Consider the following 22,939-nt stretch of genomic DNA (forward strand, 5'->3'; position numbering starts at 1 on the left):
ATTGCGTTAAGTTGTTTAAAATATATATAAAACAAGGAATAAACTTTAACATTGTCAAACTCTTGTGCATTCGAACCAGGCCTTGTATACATTACAGGTGGCCTCTCCATGTGAGTTGTTGGCTGGGCTGGTCACTGACCCCTCAATTGAAAATATGTGCTATATCAGTCTCTGGTTCTGCTCCTGAAGTTGATGGAAACTATATTGCAGTTTCAAGCTCCTGCAGCCAATAATGACTCGGTACAGCCAAGTGTACAATGGATATCGCCTCCAGACTGGCACTGTTCCATGGTGCCAGAGAGCACTATGCACCAGGCTAGTAGAATACTGGAAAATCTCTGGAAAACTGGAAGGATGCTGCAACTTGCTCACTGCGTTGAAGAACATGCTAAGTGGAGCCATGATACCAGGAGACTGTAAGTAAAACTTAAACACAATTGGCATTATGGCCTGCTCTCATGGAGAGATAACATGTAAAGTATTACAAACCTGAAACTCAAAACTAATAATGGCAACTCTGAATCCTTATGCATTAAGTAATACATTAGTTAATATTAAGTGCTGTACTTTTATCCTGTACTAAATATATGCCTAATAATTGTAATGTTATCTTTTCTATTTTGGATCAAGTGCAGAAGTATATTAGACATGTTAAATTCCTGGTAAAATCATTTTCTAAACAGTTAATAACATGTCTATAGAATAAGGTGGCAGTCTCAGCCAGTCTCAGTTAGCAAAAGTGAGGCTTGCTTGCTGATGGTGAGTCACCTATTGAACAAGTCAAAATTGCTAGAAATTGTACAATGAAAACCAAGGTGTAAAAATCTTTATTCTGTAGTTCTGATCACTCCCACAGGTGAAAACTATAAGAGTATTTCCAAATTAGTGTTCTAATCCTGAGTGAAGCCAGTTGCCCAAGGAGTGCCAGTTCACCAGGAGCATCTGACAGAGCGAATGAGTGTCAGTCATTGAACAGCTTGGAATGTGTCTTCAGACAAAGCTAAGTGTCTGCTGCAATTTCTCTCTAAAGATGGATAACTTAAAAAAGAATATATATGCTGTTCCCACCAGCTTTTAAGGAATGCCATCTTTATAGGCATCTAATCTTGTCTATCTCTGTAATCCAATGTGTCCTCTTTTAAAAACGGGTATTCCAAATTTTTAATTAAGTTTGTTTCTTTCAGAGTGAACATCTTATTAACCATATGAAAACTTCATCCAACTTCATACAGAATGCCAGATCCATCTTCCTCCAGTTAGAATAAATTAAAGAGTTTTTACACCTTATTAGGCAATGACTACAGCCCATGGCCAGCAGGAAGCAGTTACAGAAAAGAGATCGTCTCCCTTCAGCACCCCTTTTAAATTAAAGGTGTAAACTCTTTAAGAGTAAAATAAAAGTAATAGATGGATCTGGAACCTGACTGGAAATCCACGTGAGTGCCAGTGGCAGCAGAATAACTGCGGGAGGCCCCTGCCCAAGATTCTGCTGTCCAGAATGAAAAGTTCTAAACTTCTAAAAACGGTCCTTGATGCTGTACTAAAGACTGATAAATAATCAGTCAAGACAACAAACAGTCATCCACCTCATAGCTACAACAATAATTATGCCAAAGCTTAGCAAGTTAATCTTTGGCAGAAAGGGGGGAATGATGTGGGCTATGGGTGGAAGGCTCTTTGTCTCTTCAGAAATAACTAAGCTGTTTGACTTGTGAGTGTGGAAAGATAAGAGGCTGCAGTCCTGCTCTTAGGGACCAGCAGGCTCCAGTCCCAGGAAATGTTTAACAAAGCAAGGGCTATAAACTTTAAGTATTTAGGGGAAATGCAAAAACCAAGGCTTATCTAAAATGTCTGGAGTCCTTGCTAAAAGCTTACCTAAGATGTGAAAGAGATATATGCTAATTGAAGCCTACTGAGAACTGAAACAAAGGGACCATTTGGCCTTTCCTCTCTGTATAAAAGACGTTTGAAAATCTTGTTCCGGGCTCGGGATTCAAACAGAAAGCTCCCGAGTCCGGCCGGCCGTCAATAAACCATTTTTCCTTCTCAAAATCATTACTGAGTCCTGGCCTCTCTATACTAAAATAATTGAACTTCTCTTAAATTCCACAACAGCAGGACATTCTGTGTTCATGGATTGGAAAACTAAATATTAAGATGTCAATTCTACCCAAACTAATTTACAGATTCAACACAATCCCAATAAAAATCCCAATAGCCTTTTTTTTCCAGAAATCAAAAAGCCAATAATCAAATTTATCTGGAAGGGTAAAGGGCCTGAATAGACAAAAAACATCTTTAAAAAGAACGAATTTGGAGGATTCTCACTTCCTGATTTTAAAGCATATTACTTAGCTACAGTAGCAAAAACAGCATGGTATCGGCATAAGGGCAGACAGATTGACCAAGAGAACCAAACTGAGAACTCACAAATTGACCCTCACATCTATAGTAAAGTGATTTTTGAATGAGGCTATTAAGCCCACCCAGCTGGGCCAGAACAGTCTATTCAACAAATGGTGCTGGGAGAACTGGATAGCTTTACCCAAAAAAAAGAAAGAAGAACGCGATCTTACACCTTAAATAAAAATTAACTAAAAATGGATCTAGGATCTAAATATAAAAACCACCACCAAAGAACTCCTAGAAGAAAATGTAGTAAAACATCTTTAAGATCTTGTGGTAGGTGGTAGTTTCTTAAACCTTATGCCCAAAGCATGAGCAACAAAAGAAAAAATAGGTAAATGGGACCTCCTCAAATTTAAACCTTTCGCATCTCACAGGACTTTTGTCAAAAGGTTGGCAGCCAACTCAAAGGGAGGAAATATTTGGAAATCACATATCTGATAAGGGTTTAATAACCGTGACATATGAGAAGATGATACAACTCAACAATAAAAAGACAAACTATCTGATTAAAAAATGGGCAAAAGATTTGAAAAGACAACTGTCCAAGGAAGAAATACAAATGGGGAATCAATGTGAAAAAATTTGCAACATCATTAGCAATTAGGGAAAGGAAATCAAAGCTACAATGAGATATCATTTCATACCCAATAGACTGGGTGCTATTAAAAGTCAGAAAACTGTAAATGTTGGAGAGAATGTGGAGAGACAGGAATATTTATTCACTGTTGGTGGGAATGTAGAATGGTACAGCCACTGTGGAGGACTGGCTGTTTTTAAGGAAGCTGAATATAGAACAAAAAGCCATTGATTATACACTTTGGATAAATCATATGGTATGTGACTATGTCTCAACAAAACTGCTTAATACACAAATAAATAATTGTCCAAGAATAGCCAGAAAGAGCAGTTATGCACAGCAGGGGAAACAGAAATTGAGAGGTGAGGAATTTTCTTATTTGTATTTTATTATTATTATTATTGAAATAATGAAAATGCTTTAATAATGACTGAAGTGCTGAATGCCCAACTATGTAATTACATCAAATACCACTGATTTGGTATTTGAATAAATTACATGCCTTATTAGTATGTATCAATAAAATTTATTTGTTTAAAAAAAAGTGAACAGGAAGGAATGTTACCAAATTCATTCTTCGAAGCCAATATCACCTTAATACCAAAGCCAAATAAAGATATTACAAAAAATGAAAATTACAGATCAATTTCTCTAATGAACATAAACGCAAAAAGCATCAATAAAACATGTGCTAATCAAATCCAAAAGCACACTGAAAGAATTATATATCACAATCAACTGGGTTTTATATCATGTATACAGGCATAGTTCAACACTAGGAAATCAATCAGTGTAACACACTATATCAATAAACAGAAAAGGCACGTCATCATCTCAATTGATGCAGGAAAGGCATTTGACAAAATGCAACATCCTTTCTTCATTTTTATACGCCAAAAGATAGGAATAAAAGGAAAATCTTCAATATGATAAAATGCATATATGAAAAGCCCACAGCTGACACTGAACTCAATGGTGAAAGTTCTGAAAGCTTTACTGCTGAGATCAGGAACAAGACAAACATGCACACTCTCTACTATCACTGAATATTGTGCTAGAAGTACTAGCTAGAGCAATTAGGCAAGTAAAAGAAGAAAAAGGCACCCAAATAGGACAGAAAGAAGGAAAACTTTTGCTATTTGCTGATGATATGATCCTATACCTAGAAAAATTATTACTCAAAAACCAAGCGTCTTTCTATACACACTAATGAGCAAACTGAGGAGGAAGTCAGAAAAAAAATTCTAATTATCATAGCAACTAAAAGTATCAAATATTTAGGAATAAATTTAACCATGGACATGAAGAAGAAAGTTGGAAGACTCTCACTTCCCAACTTTAAAGTATATTACATAGCTACAGTGTTAAAGACAGCATGATACAGCCATAAAGATAGACAGATTAATCAACAGAATTGAACTGAGGGTTCAGAATAGGCCCTCACATCTACAGTAAAGTGATTTTTGACAAGGCCGTCAAACCTACCCAGCTGGGTCAGAAAAGTCTATTCAACAAATGGTGCTGTGAGAACTGGATATCCCTATCTAAAAGACAGACAGAGGACCCTTATACAAAACTTAATTCAAAATGGATAAGGGACCTAAATATAAAAGCTAGAACCACAAAATTCCTAGTAGAAAATATAGGTAAATATCTTTAAGACTGGTGATTGGTGGTAGTTTCTTAAACCAAAACATGAGCAATTAAAGAAAAAAATATATAAATGGGACCTTCTCAAAATTAAATACTTTGGTGCTTCAAATGTCTTTCTTAAGAAAGTAAAAAGACTGCCTACTCGAGGAAGCGGGCTTGGCCCAATGGATAGGGCATTCATCCACCTACCACATGGGAGGTCCACAGTTCAAATCCTGGGCCTCCTTGACCCGTGTGGAGCTGGCCCATGCACAGTGCTGATGCATGCAAGGACTGTCCTGCCATGCAGGGGTGTCCCCTGCATAGGGGAGCCCCATGCACAAGGAGTGCACCCTGTATGGAGAGCTGCCCAGTGCAAAAGAAAGTGCAGCCTGCCCAAGAATGGTGCCACAAACACGGAGAGCTGACACAACAAGATGATGCAACAAAAAGAAACACAAATTCCTGGTACCTCTGATAAGAAGTGGTCACAGGAGAACACACAGCGAATGGACACAGAGAGCAGACAAGTGGGGGGGGGAAGGGGCGAGAAATAAATAAAAAATGAATCTTTAAAAAAAAAAGACTGCCTACTCAATGGGAGAAAATTTTTGGAAACCACATGTCTGGTAAGAGTTTGATTTCCATGTTAGATAAAAAGATCACACAACTCAATGATAAAAAGACAAGCAATCCAATTTAAAAATGGGCAAAAGAGTTGAATTGACTTTTTTTCAAAGAGGAAATACAAATGGCCAAAGAGCACTTGAAAAGATGCTCAACATCACTAGCTATTGGGAAATGCAGATCAAAACTAGGAGATACCACTTCATGCTTCATAGAATGGCCATTCTTAAAGAAATAGAAAATGTAAGTAATGGAAAAGATGCAGAAAATGGGAACACTTGACTGTTGGTGAGAATTTAAAATGGTGCACCCTCTGTGGACATCAGTTTGGTGTTCCTCAGGAAGTTAAATATAGAACTGTTGTATGATCTAGTAATCCCACTACTTGGAATATATTCAGAAGAACTGAAAACAAGGATGCAGATATTTGTACACCAATGTTCACAGAAGCATTACTGACAATTGCTAAAAGATCAAAACAACTTTAGTGCCCAATAACTGATAAATGGATAAATAAAATGTGGTCTATACATACAATGGAATACTATTCAACTGTAAGAGAGATGCACTTGGGAACATGGATGAACCTTGAGGATATTATGAAAAAAGCCATACACAAAAGGACAAATATGTTATGGTCTCACTGATATGAACTAAATAAGATGAGTAAACTTAGGAAGTTAAATGATAAAGCACGGATTCTTAACCAGGTGTTTGTGAGCTTGAATTGAAATTCAGAAAAACATAATTCTTGTGTGGAGGTGTTGCTGCGAGAGTGACATATTTGTTAAATAATATACAGTATAATGTGGACTAAGTAAGGAATCCATGGTTTTCATTTGACTGGCAAATGGGTCTGTGAAACAAAAAAGGTTAAGAATCCCTGCTATAGAGCACAGGTTAGTAAGACACAGAATGTGGGTTGAGAAGGGGAAGCTGAATATATGTAGAATAATAAGGCTGATTGTAAATATGTGGAAATGGATAGGATTGATGGAAACACATTATAATGAGTATTAACACTGCTCATTTATAAATGTGATTATGGCTGAAAGGGGTTGTCTAGGGAGGTTAATGTTAATTGAAAGACAGCTAAGGAATATATAATACAGTGTTTTTGGTGGCAGATGAGGATTGTGGTTAATAACACAAATACAACAAAGCTCCTCTATTACATGGTATGAATATGGTGATACATGGAAAAATACAACTAATGTAACTTAGACTACAGTTAACAGTAATATTGTAATATTTTGTAGCAAAGGCGAAGGAGGTATTATATCAATGCTAATGAGCAAAAATGAAAATGGGATTAGTTTTATGAGATGTGAAAATTATCTTTTTTTTCATTTTCTTTATTAACAAGGAGACCTTGTCCTATCATTTAACCAATGTGTGTTCATTTATTCATTTTTCTGAACACTGGAGAAACAACTGGGTTTGTTTTTAAGATTAAATAAGATAAATGTGCCTGGACAGTAATGCCTCCATAATTTAAGCTGCCTTTGTCCATTCTTTTACTTTTTAAAAAATTTTATCCTGATATATTTTTTTAAAAATGTTATTTACCCTCCTCCTCCCCTCCGAGATAGCTCCCTTGTCTGTTTGCTCATTTTTTTTTCTCATTTTCTGTCCAGTCTGTCTGTTTTTTTCTTTAGGAGTCATCAGGAAAAGAACCCGAGACCTCTCATTGTGGGAGGTGGGCACCCAATGCGTGAGCCACATCACTCCCTGCTTTTTTTTTTTTTTTTTTGCTAGTTGCTTTTGCTTGTTGTCTGCTCACTGTTTGTTTGTCTTCTTTAGGAAGCACTGGATGCTGAACCCAGAAGGTGGGTGACCAAAAGCTTGAGCCTCATTTGCTCCCTGCTTGTTTTGTTTTGCTCGTTGTATGCTTGTTGTTTGCTTGTTATCTTGCTTGTTGTTTTCACTGCTGTCTGTTCGTTGTTTGTTTTTTTAAATTTTTAAATTTATTTCTCTCCCCTTCCCTAGCCCCTCAGTTGTCTGCTCTCTGTGTCCACTTGCTGTGTGTTCTTCTGTGTCCGCTTGTATTCTTGTCAGCGGCACCCAGGATCTGTGTCTCATTTTTGTTGCATCGTCTTGCTGCATCAGCTCTCCATGTGTGTGGCACCACCCTGGGCAGGCTGCACTTTTCTCGTGCTAGGTGGCTTTCCTTATGGGGTGCACTCCTTGCGTATGGGGCTCCCCTATGCGGGGAACACCCCTGTGTGGCACAGCACTCCTTGCGTGCATCAGCACTGCACATGGGCCAGCTCACCACATGGGGTCAGGAGGCCCTGGGTTTGAACCCTGGACCTTCCATGTGGTAGGCGGATGCTCTATCTATTGAGCCAAATCTGCTTCCTTGTTCATTGTTTGTTTGTCTTCTTTAGGAGGCACCAGGAACTGAACCCAGGACCTCCCATGTGGGAGTCACATCCTTGAGTCATATCCGCTCCCTATTTTATTTTTTTAAGTTGAAATAAAGTTAAAAAATTGTTTTGAAAGAGTTACAGTAAAACATGGACAAACACTACTGTAGTCAGAATGATAGATGAACATAAAGAGAGTATCAATAAAGTGATGAGCATTATGAAAAGAAACCAAGCAGAACTGAAAACCACAGTAACAGAAATTTAAAAATCCCCTACAGTGGTTCAACTGCAGAAGGGAGCTGGGATGAGAAACAATCAGTGAACCTGAAGATAAGGCAATTGAAGTAATCCAGTCTAAGAAGCAGAAAGAGCAAAGAATGAAGAAAAGTGAACAGAGCCTGAGAAACCCATGGGATGACATCAAGCATATCAATATACATTTTGTGGGAATCCTGGAAGGAGAAGAAAAATAGAAAAGGGCAGAAAGAATATTCAAAGATATAACTGCTGAAAACTTCCCAAATGGTCTGGAACTTATAATGTATAATATGTAACTTGTGACAAGAACTATAAAGAGGTGGGGGATGGAGAGGTACAGGAACATAGTTTATATTTGCTAGTGTTATATTAGTATCAAAGCAAACGAGACTCTTACTGATTCAGTGCGATAACTTTAAGCCCAATGGTAATGACAAACAAAATAATTTTAAAAATCAGAGAACATACAAACTCATTGGAACAGAAAGTAGAGTACAGATAACCAGGGGCGAGGGTTTGAGGGGGTAATGCAAAATGAGTACAGGGTTTCCGTTTGCAGTGAAAGTAAAGAGATAGTAATGGATGGTAGTAAGGGTACTGCAACATTGTGAATGTGATTAATCCCTCTGAATGGTATGCTTGGGAGGGGTTAGGATAAGATTTATGTTGTATATATGTTTCCACAATTAAAAAAAAAAAAGGAAAACCAAAGGGATCATATTAATTAAATGCAATACATGATCCTGGATGGGATTGAAGAATGGAGGAGAAAAGTCTCAAAAGGACATTATTTGGGACATAAGAAAAGATTGAAATGTGGAATTTAATGCTAAATATCTTGAACTTGATCACTGGATTTAAGGTGATTATATAAATGAACATGCTTGTTTGTAGGAAATGTATGTGGGAGTATTATGTGTTCAAGGGGTAAGCTGTTTGCTGTTAACATTCAGAAAATAGAGAGAAAGGAAGGAAGGAGGGAGGGAGGGAAGGAGGAAGGAAGAATGGGTAAAGGTAGCAAAGTGTTAATATTGGTAGATATGGGTATCTGAAGGAGTGAGGGTATGTTGGAATTCACTGTATAGGACTTGTACTATTTTTGCCACTCTACTGTAAGTTCAAAAGTATTTCAAAATAAAAAGTAAAAAAAAAAAGGAATACACAAAACCAACAAAACAATTATTTGGTGATTTGTTTTTGCTCTAGGACCAAGTATGTACGTGTATCTGTATGTGTGTATGTATGTGTGTGTATGTGTGTACTGGGCAAATCTAATACTGCCCCCTAGTGGGCTTCCCTTCCTCTGCCACGTCCTGGATCATACTGAACCTTTTTACCCCTATCCCTCTAAGTCACCTGATCCTATAAAATAGAATATATAATAGAATATAATGCTTAGAATTGTGCTTAAGTCAGAAGTCAGTTTAAAATATACATAGAATTTCAATGCAATTCTTGCACCTAAAATATAGACATGTAAAAAGTGAGTATTAAGTTGTGCTTGGAAAAGAATAAGGAAACTTTAATAAGGCCTAGTTATTAATGTTTATAGGTAAAGCCTAATGAAGCTCTGTAAAACACTGCTTAGAATAGCTTATAAAAACGGAAGCCCAATCTTAGAGGAAAAAGTACATCTATAATAGAAATTTATTATACACTATAAATGAGGCAGAAAACTCTAGTTGCCTTGCTCCTTAAATACTTAATACTGCCATGTATATTTCCTAAAAACAAAGATACTCACTTATGTAACTACCTTAAATGTAGTAATAAAATTTTAAAAGTGTAACACTGATTTAAAGCTTAGTCTATATTCCAAGTTTTGCATTTGTCCAAATAAAGCTGTTGAGAAATACAACTCTTACTGGAGAAAGAAAGGTGATTAATATCTCCATTCCAACTCCCCTTTCCTCAATTTTTTCTTCCTTATCTTCACTGCTCTTCTTTACCTGGTTTTCCTGCCCATTTTCACTCTTCAGCTTCTTGGGCTATTTAGAGACCTCCACTTCATTGCCTTCCCATCTTTTAAAACTGTCCTAACAAATTCACTTCTCTCTCAGAGCTTTCATTTTAGGAATCTAATAAATGAGTGGATATCAAGACATTAATCACTGCTAAAAATCCAAGGTTTGTGCATTATTAAAGAGTGAATCTGGAGAGTGCCAGGGAGGTGAAGTTACAGTATTAAGAGTCTAAATTTACCAAATTTACTCTTATTTACTAAATCTGTGACAGTCTGAAATTAGTGACTCCCAAAAAAGACTGTTTTTGAACTAATCCATTCCTGTGGGTGTGTTATCCTTTGATTGCAATAGATTCAGTTAAGGGACCTTGGTTAGACTGCTTTGGTTGGACTATGTCAGTGAGGCATGACTCTGGTTGGGTCTCTGCCCTCTTGCTGGAGTGTTACATAAAATGAAAGCACAGAGAGAAAGAATTCACACACAGAAATGGGAGGTCTGACATTGTGACCTGGCCAATGTGAAAGAGTACTCAAGAATCACTAGCAGCCAGAGCTGAAGCCCCCAAGACTCAGTCCACAGAGCAACTCATGGCTGAAGCAATGAGCCATATGCCTGATCGCTCACAACTGAGCTCCAGGAGAAGGTAGATTCTGGAGGGGAAGGCAGGGACCTCAGCACAGATCAGGCATCACCTTGCCCCACCATGTGGCAGGATGCCAGGATCACTGGTAGCTGACTTTGGTGAAAAACCAGCTCTGACACTGCCTTGATTTGGACATTTCATGGCCTCAGAATTGTGAGATTTCACCATAATACAACTCCCATTATAAAAACCATCCCATGCTAGTACACTGCATTGGCAGCCCTGTGGCAAACTAATACAATGTGCACACTTGAGCTAAACACTTATATTCTATAGAGGTTTCAGGAACAATCTATCTTCTAAGAAGTAGGGCAGACCTTACCAAAACAACTCATCCTCCCTTTACTCTCCTTTTCTATAATCAGTTTCCTCATCATGCTGGCAATTCTTCAGCTCTATCGCATAATTCACAGTAACTTCCTAACACCCATTTCTTTTTTCCCTTTAAGTTAGAATATTGAACCAGCTGCCAAATTCTGCTACTTTTGGCAGTCTCTCTGGACATCAAATTTCCTTCCATCAATATGATAGAAAAGTCAAGTAATCATTCCTTATCTAAACTATTAGAATTTCCTTTAAAGTTATCTTCTTCTACCCCTTCATCTGAATACTGCCAGCTTTTTTTTTTTTTTTTTAAAGTATCAGGGGCCAGGGATTGAACCCGGGACCTCAACCACCAATCCACATCAGTTTCCCTGGGCGTTTTGTTTGTTTTACTTGTTTTTTTTTTTTTTTTTTTTTTCCAGGAGGCACCAGGAACCAAACTCAGGACTTTCCATGTGGGAGGTGGGCACTTAACTGCTTGAGCCACATCTGCTCCCCTAGCTTCTTATTTATAACTCTTCAATGGTGTACTATTACCTTGCAAGATCCTTTCTCCTAATCCTGCTCCCTACTAGCTGTGTGACCTTGGACAAGACAATAAACTTCCCTGTGCCTCAGTTTTATTCTTAAAAATTTTTAATTTTTAAAAATCTTTTTATTTTGAAATATTTTCAAACTTACAAGACAGTTACAAAAACAATACAAAAGGTAACTCTTAGGCAATAGTTATTATTAGGCTAAGTTTCAATTGTGGCCTCTAATTGTGGCAAACGAGCTCACTGCATTCCCCCTGGCATGGTACATAAGCCTCCCTGGCACTGAGGGATTATTACCAAGCGATGCATTTGGAAAAAGACCTTGACCAAAAGGGGAGAAATTAAATACAAAAGAGTTTTACGGCTAAGATATTTCAAAGCGAGTTGGGAGGTCATTCCAGAGGTTACACTTTTGCACATCAAGAGGATGTCACTAAATACCACAGTAAAGAAAATCAAACCTGGGGTGCTCCCGAGGGCTCTAGAGACATCTATCTGGACACAAGCCCATGAAATCAGCACCCCATTGGTGGGCCTTACTTTGGAATATATGATACTCTATTTCCCTAATGTAAGAGAGTTAGACCTATTTATAATTTCCCCACACATGACTCTTCTATCCCTTTTCTTTGAACCTATAGTTGGGACTATAGCCATTAAATACATGTCCCAGAGACTTAAATCTTCAGTCTGTTCAAATGCTGGTTGAGCCGTGAATCTCAGCAGTGTTGCAGCCAATACCGATCCTCCAGTTCATCAAACTCACCCAGGACAACTAACAAAATGATGATGCTAGACAATCCCCACCCAAAATAGAGTATCTACAACTACAAGCAAAAAAATTTTTTCCATCTGCCCCCATAAGCTCTAACCCCACTCACAATCTGAAGCAGAATGGGCATCACCATCCCCAAATCCTCAAGATTGAGGAATGAACAAATGTAAGGGGGGAACACAATCATGGGCCAAAGTAGGATTATATTTTTGTTGTAATGGAAGAACTAGTATCGTTGATATACAGACCGTGGTTACCAGAAGTTCTGTGGGTAGGGGGAAGAAAGAATAGGCATTGGGCATTTTTAGGGCATTGGAATTGTTCTACATGATATTGCTATGATGGATAAGGCCATTATATATTTTGTGAAATCCAATAAAACTGTATAGTTAAAAGTGTAAACCATAATATAAACTACAGACCTTGTTTAGTAGCAATGCTTCAATATTTGTTTATCAAGTTTAACAAATGTATCCACAATGATGTAAGATGTTATTAACAGAGGAAAATAAGGGAGGGGGAGAGGGGTTATATGGGAATCCCTATACTTTCAATGCAACTTTTATGCAACCTAAGACTTCCCTATAAATAAAGCTTATTATATGAGAAAAAAAACAAAACAATACAAACTCATACAGAGAACTCCAGCTTACTTCTGTCTCCCCAGAAACCCAGCTCCACCAATATTAACCTTTGTTGTATGTATTGTTAGATCTATTCATCCATCCATCCATCAAAATATTTCCTGAACACTTGAGTGTAGCTTGTATACATCATGCTCCTTAAATACTTAATACATTCCATGAATATTTCCTAAGAACATGGATATTCACTTACGTAACCACCTTAAGTATAGTTATCAAATTGAACAAATTTAACTGTGACGTAAAGTTTACAGTCTATATTCCAATTTTATATATATATTAAAAAAGTTTACAGTCTATATTCCAATTTTATATATATATAAATACAAACTTTTTCCATCTCAACCACTTCCAAACTTAAGATTCAGTGGGATTAATCATATTCATAATGTTGCGGTGTGCCTCATTTTTAAAAATCTGTAAATTCTTTATAATGGCAAATAATAATAGCATTTACTTTATGGGGTCTCATAGATTAAATGTAGTAACATATATTAAGACCCAGAACAGTGTTTGGCACACAGTAAGCATTATGAGTTTGTTGGTTTTTTTGGGGGGGTGGGGTGGGGGTGGGGAGAAGAACAGAAGGAATTAAACTAAAAAAAGAGAGATGGAACATGGTAGATCCCCTCACTTGCTGCATATTTTGGCATATCAACATAGATTCAAAATCTTTCCCCATAAGGACATACATTGTTTCTACAGTACTATCAATATATAGTTTTTTATATATCTATATAGATATATGTATAAAACTATGCAACTTTTCACAGATACGGGTCTGGATATTCAAATATTGTACATTATATTACTTTCTCAGTCATTTCCTATAAAATGACTCATTGCAATTTACACATCTGATATAGCTTATTTTGAGACTCTTTCCTTCAATTGGACTCCTGATTCAATTATTTAAATTAAAACTACATGCGTAAACATGTTATCACCCCAAAATGGCACATTCCCATCATTCAAACAGCTTCCAGAACCTCAGCTTTTCCATGAAAGTTTTTCCGAATTGTGCTACTTATTTCAGTGATACCTGGTTAACCATACCTCTGTACTTCTGCTCATGTTATTAACCATTTCACAGCTACCAATCACTGTAATTCTCCAAAGTCCTTTGTCCTCTATGAAACCTTTCCAGATTACAACATGATTTTCTCTCTGCTTGACCTGTTATTGTACTGTCTTTACTAATACTTAGCAATCAAATTCAGATGGTTAGTTAGCATTTTTGAAGTTCTGCTTCTTCATCTATAAGAAAATACTTATCTATTTTAGCCAGTTTAGAGGAAGCTACCACAAAATGATGCACTTATAAATGATGACTGGGGAATGGAGGTGTAAAGAACCTGCCAAACCAAACAAGCTGAAAATGAATAATTATATAACACCATAAGCTACTTGTAATTACTACTAAATCTTTAATCATTCTTACCTGTTTTTCAGGTTTTATAAAAATTTCCCTCATTTTAAAAATTTCTAATTTCATTTTAGCCAACTCTACCTGCTCTGCATAATCTGTAATACTATACAATTTAAAATAATCTAAAATTTTAACCAGGAGGTTGGTTAAATGAATTATAAAATACATACAACGAAATCTATGCAGTCATTTAAAATGATGCTGGAGAAACTGATTTATTGCATATTCAGATGCTCCTGGTATACCAAAAAAAACCGATTGTAAAATGGTATGTATAATCCATACCATTTTAATGGGATAGTATAATCCCAGTAAAAGATATTGATACCTTGAAAATGGTATGAAATAAACATACTAAGTGATTAATCATAATTGTACTTAGGTGAACCATATTATGTATATTCATTTACTTATTCAATAGATTTATATACAATGTGTCAGCCACTGTGCTAATACTGGGGATGCAAAATTAAAAATGGTCCTTCTGTCTGTCCCTAAGAATATTACAGAATAGAAGGGAGACAATCATCATAACAATCTACAAATAAGTAACATAATCCCCTGGAGATTGTTACTTAATAAGTGTTATATACACCACATTACCCTTCTAAAATCTGATTTCTATTCCAAAACATTTCTGGTCCAAGAGTTTTGCACAATGCATTGTGGACTTGTGATAACTCACAATGAGAATTTCTAAAAGGAGCACGTTCCAAACCTGTGATCATGGAGCTCAGTTTCAAAATGAGTGAGTCGAGAAAATACTAGACTGAGGCATGCCCCAAACTTGACTATAAAAGATCTGAAGTCTCCTTATTTAACCAAGGAGTCCAGGGCAAAGCCTTAGAAAAACATGAAATTGATGTAAAACAAATGAACTGAAATTGATGTAAAACAAATGTTCCGGGGTTGCTGTTATAATATTTTACATAACATTGCTTTAACAGTTGAATTTAGTATCTAAAAAAAGGAATTGGTCTATCTCATCCTGTACTAACAAGGGACAGAGAAATTGTACCTGACAGATCCAAATATTTTTGTCACCATAGACTTGATTTTCTGAAAATTCCTCTGAGGATAAAACGGAAAAGTATATGGGCAAGTTTATTATTTTCTTCTTTTTCATGCACATAATAAACCTCTCTCCAACCAAACTGGCACATAAGTACTTGCTGAATTTGCCTTGTGAGTGTTCTCATTTATTTATCTAGAACTTGACATGAAATCACCACAATTTCCTCTATGATCTCCAAACTCCCTTAACTTTCAATTCAAAACATGTACCAATACTTTGTTTACAATATAAATTTCTTTTAGTCAATTCCTTAGTAATTAATGTTTTTATTATACTATTGGTAAATCTGTATAGGAGTTGCTTTAGTGTCTATTTTACTTTATAAACCACCATATTCATAATTATCTTTGAATAGGTGAATAGTACTGTATAAATAAGTCTTTAATAAAAAGGTTTTGGTGACAATGGTATTAATAATACTACAAACTTTGAAACTGGAAAAATATTTCACATTTACAAATATCAGTTAGTATTTTAGAAGCTAATATTTCCAAGTGAATTTGTTAAATTCCTAAGCCAAGTTTATTATCATCTAATGGATTGCTTTTTAATTTAAAAGGCTTATTTCTGAAAGTTACTTATTAAAAAATTGTAGCTTTGTTGGGCCACAAGGCAGATCTCAATAAGTTTAACAAGATCAAAATTATAAAAAGCACCTTATTGGATTATAACGGAATAAAGTTGGAAATCAACAACAGGCGGGAAAAGGGAAAATTCACAAATATATGGAGTTTTGACAACACACTCTTATTTAGTGGGTCAAAGAAGAAATTGCAAGAGAAATCAATAAATATCTTGAGACAAATGAAAACAAGAATGCAACATATCAGAACTTATGGGATGCAGTAAAGGCAGGCTGAGAGGAAAACTTATAGCCCTCAATGCTTACATTTAAAAAGTGGAAAGAACTAAAATCAATGACCTAACTACACAGATGGAGGAACTAGAAAAAGACCAGCAAACTATTCCCAAAGTAGGCAGAAGGAATGAAATAACAAAGATAGAGTAGAAACAAATGAATTTAAGAACGAAAAACAGTAGAGAGAATGAACAAAACCAAAAGTTGATTCTTGGAGAAGATTAACAAAATCAACCCTTAGCTAAACTGGCAAAGAAAAAAGAGAGAAAACACAAAATGAGAATGAAAACAGGGACAATACTACTGACCCCACAGAAATAAAAAAGATCATAAGAGAATACTATGAACAACTGTATGCCAACAAACTATACAATGTAGATGAAATGGGAAAATTCCTAGGAATGTATGAACTACACACTAACTCTAGAAGAAATAGAAGACCTCAACAAAACAATCACAAGAGATTTGAACAGTCATCAAACAACTCCCCAAAATGAAAAGCCCAAGACCAGATGGTTTCACTGCTGAGTTCTACCATGCATTCAAAGAAAATTTAGTACCAATATTACTCACTTTCAAAAAACTGAGCAAGAAGGAACACTACCAAACTCATTATGTACAAATATCACCTTAATACCAAAGTCAGACTAAGATGTTATCAAAAAAGAAAATTACAGACCCATTTCCCTAATGAATACGGATGCAAAAATCCTCAACAAAACAGTTGCTAATTGAATCCAACAATGCATTAAAAGAATTATTCATCATGATCTAGTGGGTTTTACCCCAGGCATGCAAGGGTGGTTCAACACAAGAAAATCAATCAGTGTAATACACCATGTTAATAAACCAAAGAAGAAAAATCACAGGATCCTATTGATTGATGCAAAAAAAGGCATCTGACAAAATCTAGCATCCTTTCTTGATAAAAATACTATAAAAGAAAGGAATTGAAGGAAACTTTCTCAACATGATAAAGGCCATATATGAAAAACCCACAGCTAACACTGTACTCAATAGTAAAAGACTGAAAGCTTTCCCGATGAGATTACGAAAAGGACAAGGAAGCCCACTGTCACCACTGTTGTTCAATATAGTGCTAGAGGTTATAGCTAAAGCAGTCGGGTAAGAAAAAGAAATAGAAGGGATCCAAATCAGAAAGGAAGAAGTAAAACTTTCGTAATTTGCAGAAGATCTGATCCTATACATAGGAAATCCCAAAAAAATCTACAACAAAGTTGCTAGAGCTAATAAACAATTTCAGCAGAGTGGCAGGGTACAAGACTAATAGGCAAAAATCAGTAGTATTTCTATACAATAGTAATGTGCAATCTGAGGAAGAAGTCAGGAAAAAAATTCCATTTACAACAGCAACTAAAAGAATCAAATATTTAGTAATAAACCTAACCAAGAGCATAAAGCACTTGTATTCAGAATGAGAATTGTAGTTAATAGTACGAATACAAGAATGTCCTTCTATGAACTAGAACAAATGTGTATCACTACTGCAAAGTGATAAGAATGTGGAGAAGCACAGGAAAAATACAATTAATGTAACCCATGGAATATTGTCAACAGCAATACAGTAATATTCTTGCATCAATGCCAAAGATGTACCATGTTAATAATCGGAGGGTATGGAAAAAATATACCAAATGTATGCTACAGACAACAGTTAGTGGTAATAGTCTGATGACATTATCTCATAATTTCTAACAACATTCCACAAGAAAGTAGTGCAGTGGTGGAAGGGAGTTGTACGGGAATTCTGCCCATTTGCATGAGTGTTTTGTAGGTTCACAACTTTAATAAAAAATATATATATATTTTGAATTGTAGCTTTTCAAAATCTGGGTCAATGTGGACAATTGAATGTGTGCAATTTTCAGTCCTACAAATTAAGCCTGTTTTAATAGTAAATTTTATGTTTGTCAATATAAATTACATTCATTTTATAACATTTAATTTGTTGAAGGTATAAAGGTATAAAGGCAACTGCATCAGCAAAATGAAGGGTTCACTCCCTCATTTGCAAACTGATTATCAAATTACTGACAGATAATTGCTATGATGGACAGGAATAGAAAATTGAAAGTCATAAATGATGATAAACCATAACTCACTTTAGTAACAATTCTAATTTTTCCTAGTCAAGCAACTTTTTACTAGGGTTAATAAAGTTGGTCATGTGATTTATACCACCTATCCTCTCGAAGAAGGATGAGACATGAAATGATTAAAAGAAAGACAATAGGAAAAGTAAAAGCACCTGAATAACTGGAAAAAAAACAAAACAAACCAACTAAGGAAGACTTTATTTATAGGATTATTTGTTATTTAAATAGGCTGAATATATTGGGTATTTACATTCACTGAAAGGCAAACTTAAAATTCTTCTATAAAAATATGCTACAGATTTTATTAGTTGATGCAATTTTCTTCATAAATTTTACATTTTTTTCTGGACATAAAATACATATGTGAGAACATATATGACAGAGGCAAAAAACTGAGACCTAGAAAAATAAACTGACTTGCTTTGGCATAAGAATCCAGTTGCTATGGACTTTCACCCTTAGAACTACTATCTCCTGACTCTCATAATACTATTTCCACTACACTGTGCTGCCCCTTAGCCTGGGAGAAAGCCATGGCTACGGGAAGCATCACTTACGGAGAACCCGATCCAGGGAAATGTAAATACAACATGTCCAAAGATTTTTCAAATGAGAATTAAATTCAAATATACTGTACCTATACTTTTGTTAACATACATTATTTCTGCTCTGGGTTTTAATTATGGGTAATAAAATAAAACTTACCCTATACACACACACACACACACACACACAAATTTCATTTTGTCATTCAGAGATAACACAATGCCTACTTTAAAGAATAATTTCAATTATGCTTAAGTGTAATTCTCACCCATTTGTTTTAGCTTACCAGATTTGTGCTTCTTGTGTTTTGCTTTCTTTTTAATGACCAATATCTTATTCTGGATCTCAGGTTTGTAAGACTTGAGAGCAAGAGAATGAAGACCTTCACGCTTTCTCTGCAAGTTTTCATTCAAAACATCTTTCAATTTCTTTTTTTTCTTTTTCTTCTTCTTTGCCCGCATTTTAGTTAGTTTGAATTTCTTGTGGCTCTGCAGTGACTGTTCTAACAGAATATCCCTTACAACTTTGTGGCAGTTCATTTCTGGATGACTGCTGTGACTTCCATTTACATGTATTTGGCAAGACTTCAGAGCATTTTCTTTTAATGGAGTGGGTTCAGGCTTTACTCTGGATGCTTCACCATATTTTTCCTGATTTTCTATAAACCTTATTTCACCAGGGCTGAGAGGCTCTCCAAAGCCAGTAACTTCCCCTGGACTCTCTGGTTTTTCTAAATTTTCTTTACAACAATCAATTTTTTTAATTTCGCAGGGCCTATGAATTCTAATTTCACAGCTGGATTTTACTTCCATTTCAACAGAAATGTCATGATTATCCAAGTTTCTTTTAGCAGGGCAACAGGGTGTACTGAAATTAAATCCCTGCTCTTTTTTGAAGGCAGAGGGCAGGCATTCTCTACTAAACCTATGTTCTCCGTTACTTGAACTACTATAGTCACATTTCAGTTTCTCCAGTTTAATCCGAGGTACTCTTTGTATTTTAATGGGTGGAATTGGAAATTCAGGGGCTTGAAAGGGTCTCTGTTTATAAATCCGTACATCTGCACCACAGAACTGTGGAAAATGTACATAAGCATTCTCCAAATAATCATAGCCAAGGATAACTTCTCGGCATTCATGGATAGGCTGTCCAAGTACAGCATCTTGAACTTCTTTTTGTGTTTCATATACAAAGTCACAAAGACCTTTTAGTAACCACACTTTTTGGTAGAAAGGTAGCTCATGAAAAGGTTTTTCTTCCAATGGATTAACTTCTCCAAGAACTTTAAAAAACTGAGGACATAAGCCAAGTTTTTCAGCACAGTTATCAGGATTATCAGTCTGCCCTATAGCAGTATACCACTGCTGTACTTTTTGTCTCAGTGCTGCTTCCCAGGTCCTATAAGGCAAAGTAGGTCTCCGGTGTAAGGTAGGTCTGCGATGGGGAGGACTTAATAGAGAAGTCATTATTTTAGATAGAAAAGCATTACACTGAGGCATCAAAAGACAACGTTCCAATTCATAAAAGACTATTTCTGGCAAATTTAGAATTTGCTGGGCTAAACAAAGGAAATGCCCAATAGCTGGAATTTCCCACATGGTTTCCATACAAGTTGGAGCTGCTTGAGCTAGAAGTTTTCTTTCCCATTCTTCTATTTCCTTTTGACTAGCTTCTTCAGCTTCTTTTCTTTCCTGTTCCCGAAGCCTAAAGACAATTTAACAAAGTAAAGCATTATTACTCAATGTAGAGAACACCATAGAATACTAAATTTTAAAAAAGTATGGTATATTTATCTTCAGTCAAAAAGACAACTGGTTGTTCCAGATTTCAGTATCAGTACAAAATGTCTAATAAAAGCTATTATTCATTTTTTTCAGATAAAGAAAAACACATATAACTTCATCCAGAGTTTTACTGATGGTCTATTACTGATAATTATTGTCATTCAAGATAAAATTCTTAAGACTTTATACATATCAACTTCAAAATAAATGAAAAAAAGTTAAAAGTATGTTTACTAAATGGAAACACAGTAGAATTTGAAAATAATAATTTCCAGAAATAATAACATGACTCCATACAACAGCCATAAGACGTTTACATTCTTTGACGCCTAATTCCATTTCTGGAAAGTTATACTAAAGAAATAATTAAATTTAAGCAAAGTTATGTGCTTATATGTGCTCCAGGCATTAACTGGAATTTTATGATATAAGAATTTCAAAACTATAAAGAAGTTGTATTATAATAATTGGGAAATAAATTGGCTATATATGTAACCCTGAAAATTAAAATTATGAATACCTTGAATAAAAAGAAAAAATTTAAAATGAGCGTAGTACTTAACAAGTAACAGTAACAATGAAAATATACACTCACTAATTGAGGAGATGGGCACAGTGCAAAAATATATCATTCCCAAGCTACCGAAATTATGAATGTTATTTCCCTCTTAATTTTTTTCTTCACTGGATTTCACAACTAATTAAAATATCATAAAATTTCCTTAATTTAAACAGAAATTAAATTAGAAAAAAAGTAGGTATAGATTTCCATGCCTTGAATTAGGCAATGGTTTCTTATATATAATATCAAAGAATAATAACATCATCCTCAAATAGATAAATCAGACATCATTAAAATTAAAGACTTTTGTGCATCAAAGGACATCATCAAGAAAGTGAAAAGATAATCCACATAATGGGAAAAAATTTTTGTAGTCATTTATCTAATAAAGGACTGGTATCTAGCATATTAAAAAACACAAATCAAAAATAAAAGGGAAAATAATCCATTTTAAAAATGGGCAGGAGACTGGAATGGACATTTCTTGAAAGAAGATAAACAAATGGATAATAAGCATATGAAAAGATGCTCAGCATCATTAGTAATCAAAGAAATGCAAACCAAAACCACTTCATACCTTTAGGATGCCTATAATAAAAAAAAGAAAATAACAAGTGTTAGAGAATATGTGGAGAAATTGGAACACTTATACACTACTAACGGAGTGTTTTGGAAAAGAGCTTGGCAGTTCCTCAAAAGGTTAAACATAGACGTACTACACTACACAGTAATGTCACTCAGGTATATACCCAAGAGAAAACAAATGTTCACAGCAGCATTATACATGATAGCCAAAAGATAGAAACATCCCAAATGTCCATTTCTGATAATTGGATAAATAAATGTGGTAGATTATACAATGGAATATCATTTGGCCACAACAACAAAAAACAAATATTGATATAATGTACAAAATGGATAAACCTTGAAAACATGCTAACTGAAAGAAGTAACAAAAGACCATTTATTGTATGATTCCATCTATATAAAATTTCCATAAATCTAAAGGGACAGAAAGTAAATTAGTGATTTCTAGGAATAAGGAAGGAGTTGGAGAGAATAAGGAAGAGACTACTAATAGAGTTATTTTGGGGCCATGAAGATGTTCTAAAATTGGTTGTAGTGATGGTTGTACAAATCTATGAAATATACTAAAAATCATTTAATTTTACATTTAAAATGGGTAGATTACATGGCATGAGTTGTAGTTCAATAAAGCTGATATTTAAAAAGAAATTAAAGTATATAAGGTTGTGGAGGGGAAATAAGAATAACTGCAGTAAAAAAGGGAAACACTAGTAATTTTCCTTATTTTTTCAAGAGTGAGAACTTTTCTTTTGGAAAAAATGTGTAAAACATTGAAAAGCAGCTAAATCCTGGGCTCTAAATGAAAATCTAGGCATAATATCTAACACTGGCTATTTGTTTATACTATCATATTGTAATCTATTAGACAAATACTAAAATAGAACACCATTTTAGACAATACAAGGACATTTTCTTTTATGGAACAAGTCTAGTTTTATATTCCTGGTTAAGAGGTCCCACTGAAACTTTCTTGTTATTAGATTCAACAAATTATCTGAACAAGTGTCCTGGATCATTAAATAAAATTAACAAAGAAACTGCCAAATGTGATTTGGCATGTATATATATTAATTACACTTAAATGTCTAAAGAATGTTAAACATTCTTAATTTAATTCAACTTTTTTCAAATATGCTTTAGTTTTAAGGTGTTTTAATTTTTAGTGAATGTGGGGTAGCAGTGGGTTAGTAGAGAGAATTGAGCATCTCCCATACAAAG

General features: G+C 35.1%; 1 protein-coding gene across 5 annotated transcripts in view; it reads right to left on the reverse strand.

The window, feature by feature from the left end:
* BRD10 (bromodomain containing 10) overlaps window positions 1-22,939 on the reverse strand; it is a 123,207-nt gene that overhangs the window by 49,868 nt on the left and 50,400 nt on the right. For all 5 annotated transcript variants that reach the window (XM_058301830.2, XM_058301828.2, XM_058301829.2 and 2 more), the window contains one exon: window positions 19,074-20,491. In XM_058301830.2, coding sequence (XP_058157813.1) covers window positions 19,074-20,491 — 1,418 coding nt within the window. The remainder of the gene's footprint in view (window positions 1-19,073; window positions 20,492-22,939) is intronic.

The sequence above is a fragment of the Dasypus novemcinctus genome, chromosome 8 (assembly GCF_030445035.2).
Source record: "Dasypus novemcinctus isolate mDasNov1 chromosome 8, mDasNov1.1.hap2, whole genome shotgun sequence".
Lineage (NCBI taxonomy): Eukaryota > Metazoa > Chordata > Mammalia > Cingulata > Dasypodidae > Dasypus > Dasypus novemcinctus.